Source organism: Equus asinus, chromosome 5 (genome assembly GCF_041296235.1).
Source record: "Equus asinus isolate D_3611 breed Donkey chromosome 5, EquAss-T2T_v2, whole genome shotgun sequence".
Taxonomy (NCBI): Eukaryota; Metazoa; Chordata; class Mammalia; order Perissodactyla; family Equidae; genus Equus; species Equus asinus.
Window position 1 is genome coordinate 92,237,201 of NC_091794.1, and position 16,576 is coordinate 92,253,776.

Consider the following 16,576-nt stretch of genomic DNA (forward strand, 5'->3'; position numbering starts at 1 on the left):
TAAGTACAAATGGTACAGGGAACAGTAGTGGCATTGGAAGGCATTACCTTGGAATTCATTAACTTCTTTCAAATCAATGTCAGAAATTCACTTTGGAGTAATTGAGAAGAAACAGTATTTGGAAAACTGGAAAGAAAATAATCAGTTCTACCACCACCTGGTGATTAATTTCAGAATGAACGTTAGTGGAATATCAAAGGCCTCTTGTCCATCAGCTCACCTTCCCCAACACTATAAAATCACCCTAAAACTACCATTTGATTGTGATAAAGTTAATGGCCATCCACCTCAGCACAGGAGATTAGTGCCTACGATTAGGCAAGCCCCGGTGAGTGGGGTCAGTGGGAGTGGTGGGCTGAACTATCTGGCTACGATACATAAAGAATTATTTGGGGCCTGAAATCTCATAAAAAAATCAGTTACCCCTTTTGACTAAGCATTTGAATTGTTTGAGCACGGCCTCAGAACACTGAAGGCTTCTCAACACAGAAGTCTCAGAAACTCACCTCTTCACACAGCCCACACTTGAGCAAGGAAAAGAGGAACACACACCAGCTTTATAAAGACAAACAGCTGGAGTTTATCCCCAAGAGTTTTGTTACGTCATCAGGGGAGGAAGCATTTCTAGCCACGGAGTTAACTCCTCTGAATAAACGTCTTTGTAGTAACCCAGGGCTTCAGTTTTTATTCTGTGATTTTGAACAAAGCAGAGAGGCTACTGGCCTCACCACCACCACCACCTCCTCCACAGACCAGATTCTGGCCCTCTCCCAAAGCGAGTCAGTAGACCCATGTCACTGAATCAGTTACTACCTGGAAACTTCGAATGAGGGTGGGGAACTGGTTACCCACACGGGAGTCAAGAAACGATCCATTTTGCTTTCCAAGTGGCTCTCTTGGTGTAACATGTTCTTCACTACTCTCTGCCTTTTTTCCACCAAGTTGCCGCTGAGAGGAAGCTGGTGACACTGAGAACTCTAAGGCACTGGCCTGATCCTCTACTCCCACACATTCCCCACTGGGGCCTCTGGGTATTTCCTTAATATCAAGACAGCCAGCTGCCCCCTGCTCCTTCTCTTCTGTCTCCTTGCTGCTTATGGAGAGGGAGCCAAAGTCAAAGCTTTGTGGAGACTCCGACGGGGTGGTCATTTGGCTCTTGCTAGGAATTACTGAATGCTTGGGGCCCTCCCAGTCTGAGTCAGGGTTGGTAGATGGCCCCTTTGTCACAGCAGCCACCTCCTCTGTGCGAATGCCATTTATATTCTACAAATGAATGAACACATACAAAAGCAAGAAGATTAGGAATAAGTGGGACATATAGGGAAGTCTGAGAACAAACAATGATTTTTTTTAAAATAATTTTTTTTTTTTTTTTTTTTTTGAGGAAGATTAGCCCTGAGCTAACATCCGCTACCAATCCTCCTCTTTTTGCTGAGGAAGGCTGGCCCTGAGCTAACATTCGTGCCCATCTTCCTCTACTTTTATATGTGAGATGCCTACCACAGCATGGCTTGCCAAGCAGTGCCATGTCCGCACCCGGGATCTGAACCGGCAAACCCTGGGCCCCGAAGCGGAACGTGCACACTTAACCGCTGTGCCACCAGGCTGGCCCCCCAACAATGATTTTTAAGAGGCCTCAAAAATATTAATACTAATATAAACCAGGAATCTTAGCTCCTAACCTGGTCAAAAGGAAGAAGTGCTGTTCACTAAACATGTTAGCAGCTTAAGCAGTTCCAACCTCCTCTTGGTCATATTGTTACAACATCGTTAATCTGAGAAATAATTTCGCTGTGCCTCACACAGTACCAAGCACTTCGTATGACTACGGTCTTCCCCATATAACACACAGTCTTCACACTTAAAGGAGTTATTTTGCCATTCCTAATACCTAACTTATTACTATGCACCGGGCACAATGCAATTTGAGTCAATCAAAACATATTCTTGAGGAAGCCTGATCAGGTTGACAAATGTTTCATTTCTCTAAGCCATATGTATCATCCTACTAGCCCCTAAGGGAGAAGCTCAAATTTAGACTTCAGTTGGTGGGGGTATAGAAGCTGAGTACATCCAGCACAGACTTAATCCAATCATTGTCGTGGAATTAAATGTAAGAGAAAAATAGTGAAACATCTCTTTGTAAACAGAATAAAAGTGATCCAGCAGCTGAGATGTATTTCTTCACAGATGAATGACATGCTATCGCCAACTCTTAACAGAAATAAATCCTGGAAATACAGACAGTTCCCTCCTGGGCTAAATGCCTCACACCACAGGAAAAACAGATCTAAAATAAGTATTTCCAAGAGAATGTGGTTGAGAGCATAATATCACAGTAGACGGACCTAAGGTGCTGTAGGCGGGAGAAGGAAGGGATTCACACTAGTAGGAAAAGAGGATGAACAATCTAACAGAAGTCAAATGTCAAGAAAAGTAACAAGTGCATGTACTCACCAGAAAGCTGTAAATAAGCCCACTCGGGCCTGAAATTTGGGGAAGACCAATTTACCACATTACATACCACACAAGAACTTAATAACAGAAAGGGCTTCTTTTGAAAAGGTGCTCCTGGAGTAAATGACACATGCTTGGACCAGCTTACTCATTTTAGTACTCAAATCATGTTATATGTATCATATTTTTAAAAATCACAGCTGCTCCTTAACTTGTAAATCAGCCTACACTGTGATCAATCTAAACCAGTCCTCTATTAAGGCAAGAAAAGATGCACAGCACTCAAAAACTTCAGGCCAACTTTACTTCTAAGCCATCTTGAAACAGTCAACTAAAGAGCATCTCAAAGTGGCATCAGCTGAATTCAGATTAGGCAGGTCTCTCACTGATTGATTATGAAATTACTTAGGATATGAAAAACGGAATTGAGAGATGACAACAGAAACTGTCTGCACATGTATCAGAGATACATAAAATATTCTTGCTAAGGGTATATGAATTTCTTCATATTTAAAATGAGACTAATACCTGGTTTGCTCAGGGTTCTGAAGATCAAATACAATATTATTGTAAATATAATACAGTAATTCACACTTTGTAAATTCTTAAGTACTACATGGATTCACTGAATTCAACCAACATTACGTGACCACCTATAATATGCTAGGCCTGGGGGACACCAGAATGAATCTGTTATTTATTAACACCCTGTACTACTTTGTAGGGGGCTTATTGCACCATTTCGAGTCAGACAAGCTGTTACAGAGCTGTCCAAAAATAGGTCAGCTGGTAATAAACAACTAGGCTTTCTCAGATTGTGATATGCAGCTCCAGCACTGTGAACAGCATATCCAAACCCAGTCACGTGGAGAGGAACTTCATGGCTTCTCCAAATAATTTTGTCCCAGCTGAGAAGGCTGATTAATATCCAGGAACATACCTAAGATAATCACGTAAGAGCCCATTTTATACCAGTCTGCTCAAGGGATAGGCGGTGGTCTGTCATCAAGAAACCGTTTGTGAATTACACATTGCTTAGGCCAGCATCGTCTGGCCCAAAGCTGCCTACTGCTGAGGAAAATTAGAGAGATCAATCATTTGTTTCAAAGCATGTACAGAGGAGACCAAAAGTAAAAGCTGTAGCCACAGTAATATCAATTCAACAAATACCTACTGATCACCTAATATGCGTTAGTCATTGGAAATAAAAGGAAAACTGATCACAGTTGGGTTGGATTACCATTTATAGCGCTCCCACATATCAACCTCTCCAGTTGGCTCTGTTGTCCAGATCTCCTGGAAAAGACAGCCAACAACTTACTGGACATCCTCACAGGCATATGTAATGCAATATGCCCCAAACTAAACTCATCTCTGCTGCTGCCTGGACCCACCACTGGAACTTCCTCCATCAATTCTATTATATTGGTAAATGGCACCATCATCCACCCAGTCTTCCACGCCAGAATCCTGAGGATCATCTTCAATGTCTTCCTTACACTCATCCATCACCCCCTGTAGATTTATATCGTTAGGTCATTTCTGTTCTACTTTAATATCTCCCTTGTGTATCTGCTTGTCTCTGTTACCACATTTACTATCTTCATTCAGGCTCTTATAATGCCTTACCTAGGTTACTAATACCCTAAACAGCTTTTCTTCTTTCCTTTCTTCCTTCCGTCTCATCTCAAACCTTCCTTGAATGCATCCTCTATTCTGTTGCTAAAGTATTTCTTTTCTTTTCTTTTCTTTTTGAGGAAGATTAGCCCTGAGCTAACTGCTGCCAATCCTCCTCTTTTTCTGAGGAAGAGTGGCCCTGAGCGGACATCTGTGCCCATCTTCCTCTACTTTATATGTGGGATGCCTGCCACAGCATGGCTTGCTAAGTGGTGCCACGTATGCACCCCGGATCCAAACCAGCGAACTCCGGGCCACCAAAGCGGAACGTGTGAACTTAACTGCTGCGCCACCGGGCTGGCCCCTAAAGTATTTATTTCTAAAATGAAACACTGAAAATTCCTCTTTGCAGCTGGAAACTTCAGTGGTTCCTCATTGCCTTCTGCTTAAAGCTCAGATCCTTTAGTAACACATAGAAAATACTGTAAAATTTGACTCCTACCTCCCTCTCCAGCTTCACCCTGCTCCACCTCCACATACATCTTTCTCTTCATTAATTCAAAACTATTTGCAGTTGCTAGAACAGCGCATGCTTTCTTTTGCCTCCACACCTTTGTAAATATTGTCAATATTGCTCCTTCTGTCTGCAAGTCCATGCTCAGCTCAAGTGTCAGTTCTTCTGGAAATTTTCCCTGGCTGTCTAAAGCATGTTTAGATACCATTCCTCTTTTGTTCCCGTTGTACCCTGTTATTATTGGTTCAGTCATCTGTCTTTTCCATTAGACTATGAGTTCCTTGGGAGATAAGGACTTACCACGTGCTCGGTATCTCTCTTGTACAGTTTTTGACATGTAATAGATATTTAGTAAAAACTTGTTGAAAGTATACTAAATAAATCCAGGTGACCTGAGAACTGCTGTGCCTTGTGCTATTCACAAACTGAAAAGACATGTTTACAAAGAACATAACAAGTGGCCCACTTGACCAGATCCATCGTCTAGCCCAGCATTTTATCTCCTACATCAGTAAGATAAGAGAAAAACGAACACTATTGCTGGTTCACCATGTGCCAGGTATCGTGCTGGTCACGTTAACATGTTTCTCATTTATTTTTTCACAACCACACTATGACGTAGTCACTATCTCTATTTTATAGATGAAGAAACAAAGAGGTTAAGCAACTTAGAGGTAGTAGGTGATGGAGTCAGGGTTTAAACTCAAGTTGGTCCCTGGTTCTAAAGTCCATTTCTTCCCACAGCAACAGAAAGTATTTCAGGTAAGATCAAAGGACATGCCCTATTATGGTCAAAAGAATATACACCAAAGCTGACTATACTTTTGAGAGGTACAAAGATTGTCCAAAATCCTCTTAGCAGAGTCTGATTTTAGTGACCAACACTATACTTTTAGAGATAAGGAGAAGGCTGTAAAGCCAGAAGAGAAAATTGAGGCAAAAAGAAGATACAAGGGGTCGGCCCAGTGGTGTAGCGGTTAAGTTCCTGCTCCACTTCAGCAGTCCGGGATTTGCGGGGTTGGATTCCAGCACAGACCTACACACAGTTCATCAAGCCGCACTGTGGCAGCGTCCCATATACAAATAGAGAAAGATTGGCACAGATGTTAGCTCAGCGACAGTTTTCCTCAAGCAAAAAGAGGAAGGTTGGCAACAGATGTTAGCTCATGGCCCCTTTTCCTCACCAAGAAAAAAAAAAAAAAGAAGATATAAAATCTCCATGACTTAAAACACCAAAAATTTGGCATATAATGGCAGTGAGGAATTTTAACTGACAGTGATGTGCCTTTAGCTATGACCATCAGCAAGGGCCATTGGATTCTGTAAGACTCTGCAGAGCTGCACATACCAAACTGGCCTGGAAACTTTAAAGGGATCTTCTCAGGGATATGAATAAATATATGACTCTGTCTGAACGATCCACAGTGACAGACAAAAGTAAGACTTAATGTGATTCCAAAGTGTTAATTCAGATGTCGCTTGTGTGGACTGATGGAGCATCTATAAGGAGAAAGATGCTACAATAGAAAGACCAGTTGCCTGTATAAAGTACTGCAGGGCTATCTAGTTGGATCCAAGAATATGAGAAGAAAGAATGTTTTGGAAATATTTGATTGAGCAGGAACACTATTTGATTGAAAATTCTCAATTTTACTTAAAAAGTCAATGGTTCCTGCTAAGTATGATAATTCAGTATTTTCTTTGGGGGAGAAAACAAAGGATTTTTTTCTAAAGACTTTCTCTTGAAAACTATTTATTCAAAGGGATTATGTCACAGGGTCATCAAACTCTGTGTATGTATGTGCCTTTGTGAGTTACAAATTTCCTCTCCCTTGACTTAAGAGATTCCAGATATCATTAAGAGAAGGATATGGGTGTTTTACAGGCATTTTACTGCCACTCCCATTAAATGTAATCCAGAGTCTTTTTCTTTTCAGGTTATTTTTAAAACAGGCATTTATATATTTGAAGATACTATAAAAAGAACCACAGTTATGCTTACAAGACTATCTTATCCTATTAGCACCACAACGAAAATAAATCTTGAAAATCTTTCTAAAATGTTGCTACATAAACAAGAACCATGTTTTCTGGAGGACATATGTAGTAATTTTCCCCACACACATTTGATCACTTGTTCCGTGCTTAGTGAAGACCAATTTTACCTCTGGGTGGCAATGGAAAAACAATTCCTTTCTCTGTTAAAAGAAAGCAAGCACTGCTATATTGTCTCACTTTATCTTTCTATATATTAAAATCCTGGGCAGGTGGATAAGGACCAGGTAAAGAACAGCAGCATCGCTGCCAACCTTCATGTGATTTCAGGGATGTACTTTCATCTCAGGACCACGATTAGATGACAGAAGGAGGGAAGAAGGCAAAAATGCTAACTTCAAAGACTAAACTCTCTTCCTGATAATGTGCTATGTTTCATTTCTTACCCATTTAAAAATTATATTTTCCTATGTGTACAATTATACACAAGCCAGCCCTGGTGCTCTAGTGGTTAAGATTCAGTGTTCTCACTGCCACTGCCCGGGCCTGTTTCTCAGTCAGGGAACCACACCACCCACTTATCGGTTGTCATACTGTGGTGGCTTCGTGTTGCTGTGATGCTGAAAGCTATGCCACCGGTATTTCAAATACCAGCAGGGTCACCCATGGTGGACAGGTTTCAGCAGAGCTTCCAGACAAGGACAGACTAGGAAGAAGGACCTGGCCACCCACTTCTAAAAAAATTGGCCATGAAAACCCTATGCATAGCAGTGGAGCATTGTCTGATACAGCGCCAGAAGGTGAGAGGTTGGCACAAAAAGACCTGGCAGGGTTCCACTCTGCTGTCCACAGCGTCGGTAGGAGTCAGGATCAACTCGATGGCACTAACAACAAAATAACCATACACATGAAAAGACCATAAGGTATACTAAAATATCAGCAGTGGTGGGATTGCAAATAATTTAATTTCTTTCTTTATGTTTTTCTGTATTTCCTAACCTTTCTAAAATGAATATGCATTACTTTTGTAATGAAAAAATGTTATTAAATTATTTTCTTATGCAAGCTTTTTTATCTGGTTTCATAATGAAATGCTCTGTAAAATCTGAAGAGTCTGGTAAATAATTTATGAAGGAAGAGCTGATAAATCCTTAATATCCTCCAAGCCTTTAAAAACAGTTAAAAATAAACCTTAATAGTTTCCTAAAAGAAAAAGTAGTTAATGATAAGAAATGTCAGTAACTGGTAAACAGTATAAAAATTGTCTTTTATAAGGAGAATATAATATAAAACCTTAATAATTTAGCAAGTGGATTTTGAAAGTCAAAGTTGATGGTGGACTTAATATATCTGGGCAGAAAAGAAATAGTTCAAATTTATAGTGTAGCTTTATTACATTTTGTTTAGTGTTTTCTGATTTAGAGATGGCAGGAATATTCTCAGGAATGTGAATAAAAATATGGTTGTATCTGTGATTTAATTCATTAGTAAATTTTCTTATTAGACACCTGCCTTTGAAACAGTAAAGACACAAAGAAAATGATCACTCTTTTGCCAAAGTCATGATAGCAACTAGGAATATAAACTATTAAAGATCAAAGTATCCCAAAACTTCATCTGAACAATACCTCTAGATTAGTGATACTTAATATAGACCAACACTATCATACTTCACATCAGAATAACAAATACATATATATATATATATATTTTTTCTTTTTGCTGAGTGCCCTACACCTCAGACTGAGATCTTATTTTATTGAAATCAGTATAAGACATTGGAATGAAATGACCAAATTCAATAAACAGCTGTTTAATTGCCATCTCAGGAGGGAAACTTCTTTTAGGTGATTTTGGAATAAATGAAAGAAAGAAATGATCCAATCTCCAGGGTACTTAGATTTAGTTGAATGAAGATATTGACAATGATACGTACAGATGGCAGTTAAGTATGTTTACATAATAAATTCAGGGTCATATGGTGGTTGCGGCAATGGGGGAACCTTGGGGAGAAGGCAAACTTTTATCAGAGCTGGTCTCTAAGCTTAATGACAGTGTCTATTATTTTTGTGCATTCTCAGGTATTACAATGTTACACTAAGCACTGAAATAAGCCAGTCAGCAATGCTCCTGAGTCCACCACAAGCAAAATTAGACAGCTGATGGAATAATTTTGAAAGAAAGAAGAAAACAGAATCATGTCAGTTATAAAGCTAACTTCTAATGACAGCCTTGGAATCCATATGTTTAAGGTTTAACAAAAATGTTTTCCCTCATATTCTATTCAATGTTTTCAAAGGTCTGTCTTTAGAATACATGTGAAAAGTTTACCTCCACGTATATGCATGTTCAAACAGACATTATAGACAAATTAATACATAAGGGTTTTCTTACTTTCTGAAATTATACAAGATGAATTTTAAGAGAGGGCCATTAACAGGCTAAGGCGACATTTTAGTCTATCAAACTGACTAAATTAAGTAGGAAACAGAAATGATGATTGCAAAAGAACTTTCATAGTCCAGCCAGGCCAAAACACAAATTCTCTCAGGAAATTGCATAAATATCCTGGCCCAACTCACTTTACCAACACCATCTTAAATAGCCTCAAAAACCCTATCCCAAATGAGCAAGAATTTCATATTTATATAAATATACTTAGGGGCTCAAGCACAGAATACCAAAAATACTTTTTTTGATGAAGAACAAATAATTATTAGAGTTACAAAATGTCATTTGGTTTGATGACGAGATGTTCTTGGTTTGTTTTCTTTCAAATACCAATCTAATTTTCTTCTGACCTTGTGCCTGAGGTTTGATTTAATTAACGGGAATTTAAACTATTGATCTATCTAAATATCCCCAATAAATACGTAAAGGAAACTACTAACTAATTTCTTCTAAAAAGTTCAGATCTTTTTATTGAATGATTTTAATACCAGGAATCAGATTATCCCTGGGGCCAAACAAAAGCCCTGAGACCTTCTGTCTCAACAAGAGGCAAGGCCTCATTTCTCATCCTCATCTTCTGGTTCCTAATGACTGAGAGAGATCCTATTTCAGGTTCTGGGGCATTCTGCATGACTCAATGTGGGATTTAAGACAAGTTAAAAGGAGCCCAGTATTAATAAATCAATTCATCAGTGGCTTTAGGATCTTAGAGAACCATTTTTAATACCTAGTTTTATAAATCATTAGGGTCTCATAAATCCCAACATTCTCTTTAGTTCACTCTGTAACTTTCACCACACTGCCATCTGGGGACTCAGTGACTCAGGAGACAGCTGTGGCATAATGGAACGTCACTGGACTGAAACATCAAAGACCTGGGTTCTAGCTCCAGTCCTCTCCCTTAAAACCTGCTAGTTCTGAGGCAGGCCTCCGAAACTCTCGGAGACTCAGTCTCACCATATAAAGCAAGAACATCACTGCCTACCTGATGTGGCTAACGTGAGGGTTAACTGTGTAGGGTGTTCAAAATGAAGTGCTAGGCAAATACCAGATATTATTTGTCTTTGTACTATATTTCTTAAACTATTACTTTTTGTAAAGAAACATGAACCAGAGCAATAAAAACCTCTAGTCCCTACATGGAAGCGTTTCTTGAGCACCTGAAGTGAGCCAACCCTATGGATTTAAGTAAGGTTGGTCTTCCTTTCAGCTTAGCAAGTTCCAGGCCAGGTCCTCATTATATTTTAGAGAACATCACCAGGGAGAACTCTGAAGAAAGAAATTGTGATAGAAGATAAGAATTAAAATAGGTACACCATGAGAATATTTAATAAATGTTCCTGAGCCAAGATCCTCATGAAGAACACTGGATAGGCCATTTTTAATAGTTTTATGTTACTACCCACAGATTTTGCTTCCTGAACTTTCTAAATTTTCTATAAAAAAGAGAGTCTGAGATTTAGCATAGTACGTCTGTAGTCACTTTACACAATGGAACCCTAAAGCCACCACATCTACTAACCTCCCATTGGTTTTCACATTCTCTTCGTTCTATTTTGCCATTCTACCAAGCAAACCGAGAGTCAGGATGTAACTTGTACATCCTTGTAAATAATACTGCCGTTACTCTATAACGTCACCATCACCATTACAATGACTCCGTGGCCCGCTGAAACGCAAATACCTCAGGGAAAGTTAATACTAATACTAACACTAATACACTAAAATGCTTTTATCAGTGTTTCTGTACGTCAGAAAAAGAGGGTTGGGAAATTCATTAGATTTTTTAATAAGATTTATATAATTAAAAAAATAAGTTTTGATAGGAAAAAGGGAGTGAACAGGAGGTAGCAGCGGGCTTGAGGGGGAGGGGTGCGCACAGACACACATACACCCACAGAGCACATTACCCTTGCTTTGCAAACCCAGTAAGAAACGCTTTGCACTGCAAATGCCCACAGAACCAGCAGGAATCGAGGTTATCTTGCTAAGCACAGAAGGAAGATGCCCAGCAGAAGAGTCCAGCTCCTGGTCCTTAACTAAAGTAAACAATAAATATTACAGTCACTTAAACTATCAACAGTGTATTTAAATAACACCCCCAAATGGTCTGCAACATGCAAACTAAAAATCCTGATAAGATCAATTAATTGCGAGTGCTTTGTTTCTACATTCTTCTCTGCTACATGGCAAGTTTATGTCTCAGCAAAGAATGGCTTTAAATGCCTTAGGGAAAAGCTCTAAAAAACAAAAGTCTTCATATGTTAATATATTATCAATATTTGTAATATTATTCCTATTTTGAAAAATTAATATCAGTGTTTCCCTTGGTTGTATAATAATGTAGGAACATTAACCTGGTGATTTTTATTTTTAATTTGTTAACACAAATGCTTTTAAATGGGCACTTGCAATAAAAGATAAATCAGATGTGGTAATGGCTTCTTTTGTAAAAGCCATGTGTAAACAGCACATAAAGATGACAAGTCAAGCAGCAGTAGCCCATTCTTCAGCCAAAAAAGGAAACAAATGAAGAAAGAACAAAAATTACCAAAAAAGAAAAACACCCCCTGCCCCCCGTCCCCAAAAGCCTCATAAATAATAGTTTTGGTACACTTTGGGCGGAAAACTCAGGCCAACAGGCGGTTTGAAAAAAGACATTAGAATCACAAACACTCAAGATGGGGATAAACTAACAACAGGAAAACCATGTGGCCAGCAAAAGATGATCTAAAAATTCTATCTTTCCTATCTAGGGTGTCACTCTTTATCATGCAATACATTTCTCTTCATTCTAAGTTTTCTCTCTTGGCTATACCCCCACCTCACTTTTTCTTTCTTTTTTTTTTTTTAATAAAGTTTGTATGCTATCGGCCCCTAAGTAGAAATACATCCTGGTGGTGCTCACTAGCTTCTCCACGAAACTTGAATCATTTTCATGGTCCAGTGTTATTCTCTGGCATATAAAGATGACTTCAGGATAAAGGAGCTTTAGGAAGAGGTTGATTTTTATTAAATTATAGTTAGTAAAATTGCTTATTATAAGAAAATTACTCCATAGTGCATCCTTTCACAAATGCCAGCAAATGAAATTTGCCAAAGCAATTATCCTTCAAACATAGTTTTTATAATTTCCTAAATAGTACTGTTATTAGATTATCCCCAGAATAGGTGAATGTAAAAGCAAACAGCTTCAAAATCTGTGCCTGATGCAAAATTTTAACTATTAGGTAATAGAAAATTTTGCCTTAACACTGCACTCACCAGCAAGGACTCCACAGATGAAATGAGTGTTCTCAAACCTAAACAGAGCTATAGAGGTCAAAGTAATTGAGCAAATATTAAAGGATAACTAAACATGTCTAGGAGACAGAAGCCTTTGGCCGGTCAATTTTATTTCACTATATTAAGAAGGGTTGAGGTGGAGAGATGGAGACGAAGGAGCCATAAGCAGTACAAAAACTCTGATCATTTAGTATGGAACATAATTAAATATATTTGGCAGGACTTCCCAGAAGTCCCAATTCCAAAAATGATTAAAGCCACAATAAGCATTTAAGAAAAATATTATGCCTCCATCTGATATCTAAAAACCAGCAGCTTGATTCCACAGAACTAAATATAACAGACAACTATTATTAGATACTAAGTAACTGTCTTCTCTTCCTGAAAAATCTTGTAATAATGAAAATGGCTTTGCATGTTAACATTTTCAACATATTCCTAAAAGGAACGTGGCTTTGGAGAAAGACTCCAAAATTTTCATATTACTTAGATGTGACCACAAGGTACATACTTTGAGCTGGTAAACAGACCACTTCCAAATATGTAGTGTTGGTTTTATGTCATCACCTGGATAATACAATAGAAACTAGAACTGTGCGAGTAAGATAAGAGAGGAGGGTTACCCAAGGTGAAGTAAGAGATAAAGTGGTATACCTTCTGTGAATTCCACATTACAGGAGCAAGCTCTCCTCACACCCACATAGCCACACCCACTCCACTCTTCACTCTTCAATATGATCAGAGTGGCAACACTGGAGGGTTAATAACCACTAATTTGTAGAGTGCTTTTTTAAAAAAACAAAGCCAAAGACATATTCAGCATATTAAAAATACTTCTAACAGATGTGACAATTACATGTGTTGTAGTGACTGATTAAGTTGGTTAGAAAAAAGCTATTTTTAAAACTTGGTATAAATAAGTCAAATGAGTTCCAAGCTGATTTAAAACATTAATATTCTGAGAGCTGAACACTTGCCAATAGGTCATCTCTGTTTTAGGACTGAGCAAAAGACAATCACTGGGCCACAGAGAAGAGTGAAAACATGGAACAACAAGAGAACTTTTCTAGAAGACCGGCTGACAGTACCTCTTGTTGATCCGCTGACGCAGAGGTTCCTTTTCCTTTTTTTGGTAGTGGCTCTGTTTATGCACAACATTAGTGGCTCCTATTTCCTTAATGACTAGTATCAACCAGAATCAGATTTGCAATAAGATTTATTCATGATAAATTTACATATTAACAGAGCAAATAATATGAGAAAAATATCAAAGACAATGTTCCAAAGAGAAGTTCTTAGCAGATTTCTTTAGGCTTATACACCTTGCCGAACTGCTAATGGAAGAACAATTTATTCAACCGAGCATCAGGGCTGAAGGATCCTGGACCAGGAAACTGAAAGGAACACAGGTTTAGGGACTTACTAGAAAGCACTCCCAAAGCTATAGAGATCAAGAAATCCTTCTGAACACAGCCACATCAAGCAGGGAGCAAAGACCCTCCCAAAAGAATATAACTTTATTTTATTCTGGCTTATTGGTAAATACCACCCAAATAGGCCCTGAATTGGGGAATTCTTCTCAGACAAATCTCTATTTTGAAAGAGGAACCCTTCTAAAATGTTTTCCTTAGATACCCAACCTCAAATATATCCAACTACTGGAAACATTAAGGTGTACCAAAAGTTCAGAGTGAAAATCATTTCACTTTCTTTACCATGTTCCCTAGATAGCTCTAAAACTTGGCTAAAGAGAAGATGAATGTGGGAATTGTTTCTTTATTCCTTAGGGGAAAATGGAGGCAGACCCTTCAAAACCAAACAGAACAAAAGGGTTAGCTGGATTCATCAATGACTATGTTAGGACACAGTAAACATAGAACAATTTGGAAAACTGACGAGGGCAGGGGTGCTGTGGTGGTTACAGATACTTCAGATGTACCCTGACCGCCAGATAGCCAGAAACAAATGCCTTGTCTGTTGTTTTCCATTTCTAATCATAAACAAGACCAAAAATACTTCAACACTGAATGAAGATGCTAAGACACAGCTACAGCTCTTCAAAACAGGACAAAGGCAGAAAATGTCATCAATCAGAGCTCTGGTTCTTAGACCTATATCAGGGGTCAGCAAACTACAGCCAGCAGGCCAAATCCAGCCCTCTCCTTGTTTTCGTATGGCTATGAGCCACATTTTTAAATGGTTGGGGAAAAAAATAGAATAGTATTTAGTGACACACAAACTTATACGAAATTCAAATTCCAGTGTCCATAAATAAAGTTTAATTGGAACACATTCACGTTCATTTGTTTATTTATTGCGTATGCTGCTTTTGCTCCACAATGGCAAAGCTGAGTTATGACAGAGACTACATGGCCTGTAGAGCCTAAAATATTTATCTGGTCCTTTACAGAAAAAGTTTGCCAACCCCTGGTCTATCTGATACACAAAACTCTTATATCACAGGAGTTTGATAGGTCTGGTGTTTTCATATCACGTAAAACACAGGACAAATGTATCAAAGTGCTCTCTGTGTTGTATTTTAGATAAATACAAATTGTCAAATAACAGGTTCCCCTTACGATATCACACTCCAAGATGAATTTATACATACAGACAAGCACCCCAGTCTCAATAATATGTTCTACAGTGAAAATAGTTGATTATTACCTGTGGTAAATGGATAAAAGCTTTTAGTTGAACCAAATAACAAGACATTATCAAGAGAGACTGACACCTACCATAGAGTCATACACGTAGATTCTTTGAATAAACCAGGGACCATACTACAGGATTAACAAGAGAGACAGTGACTTCTGGGCCATTTTTGGGTTTTTGGGCTACCTGCAGGTACTGAGTGGGCATATGGTAATTAACTTGGCACAAATTTGTGTCCTAATACAAGAGATTGTAAGTGAAAAGTTAGAGTTTATTCATAACCATCTGTGACTAATCATTTAATTCAATTTAATAAATATTAATTATTTATTATATATCTGAGATACAAAGGTGATAGACTGGCAAACAGAGATGAGTAAAACAAGGCCTCTCACCTTTGAGAATTTCACGGTTTTGAGAAGACAGGCACAAACTAAAAGAGACGGATTACCAACATTTCAAATTTTTAATGTCACTTTTTCTGGTGGGGATCTAAAGTTTGCATAATTTTATCATATCACACCAGTATAAATCAAATCACTTGGGTGTGCTAAAGCATGTAAAGGTTAGTCAGGCTATCAAAGAAGGCGAGCAAACTTAGAATGCAGGCTCTGGTGGTGTGCTTCTTCAAAATATAATAGTGATGCTACCTTGTCAACAGATTCTGGGCTACAAGAAGTTTCCAAACATACAAAACTATCCCACCCCGACTCTTTTATCTAAAAAAAAAAATTCCAAGTACCTGTGTTATCTATGAAGAAGCTGGGATTTCCAGGAATTTCAAAATGTTCTTTTAGAGAGGGTAAGTCAATGAGTAGGGACATAAAGCTGAATAAACCATAGGAAAGCAATATGGGCAATAGAGCCAGAATAAAGAAAAAGAGCTGATAAAACAAGGAAAGGTAGAAAAAGAAAGGAAGAAAGCGGAAGGATAACATGCTAGGAGGAAGACTGAGACAGATCTGAATATTAGATGATAAGGTATCTGAGGGCAAGAATTGTGACTAATTCCAACTGTGAGAATTACTTTTAACTATGTGAAGAGCTTATAATGTGGAAAATAGAAAATTCTTCAGAATGCCTTCGTTCAGGACCAAGAAGTAAAAGCTATAGGGAAACAGATTTTGACTTAATATAAGAATGATTTCTATATAAAAATCAGTGATGTCCAAAGATGAGACGTGTTGTATCTTGGGAGATATTTAATCACAGGCTGGGACACCACTTGGTCTCTAAATCTCTAACTGATACCGTACAAAAGAATCAAGCATTGGAGGGAGAGGAGTTGGATGAGGGGCCTGTCCGATTCTAAATTTCTGATAACGCTGACTCTTTGCATCGCTGTAATACAATGCCCTAGTGGGCAGTGAACAAATGAATCGATAGCAGGAACCATGTTTTTCCCTTAATTCTTATTCTGTTTTGTTGAAATAAGATCCTGCACATCTGAAGACTTTTCCTTAAAGAGACAGTAGAGGAGAAAATGAGAGACTAAACTGTATCCTTTATTGTTTTTGGGGGACCTGAAGAGATGGTTGGGACTTTCTGCCTCCCCGCCTCCTTCATCTTTGAAATGTTACATTTATTCTATTATTTACCCCA

At 38.4% G+C, this 16,576-nt stretch overlaps 1 protein-coding gene across 44 annotated transcripts in view; it reads right to left on the bottom strand.

The window, feature by feature from the left end:
- EPB41 (erythrocyte membrane protein band 4.1) overlaps positions 1–16,576 on the bottom strand; it is a 175,743-nt gene that overhangs the window by 13,101 nt on the left and 146,066 nt on the right. For 24 of the 44 annotated variants that reach the window (XM_070510564.1, XM_070510554.1, XM_070510550.1 and 21 more), the window contains one exon: positions 814–1,263. The exons of 18 other annotated variants lie outside the window; for them this stretch is intronic. In XM_070510564.1, the coding sequence (XP_070366665.1) occupies positions 814–1,263 (450 nt within the window). Of the gene's footprint in view, positions 1–813; positions 1,264–15,365; positions 15,408–16,576 lie in introns of those variants that run through there. 2 more of the 44 variants (XM_070510548.1, XM_070510569.1) reach the window with 2 other exon arrangements.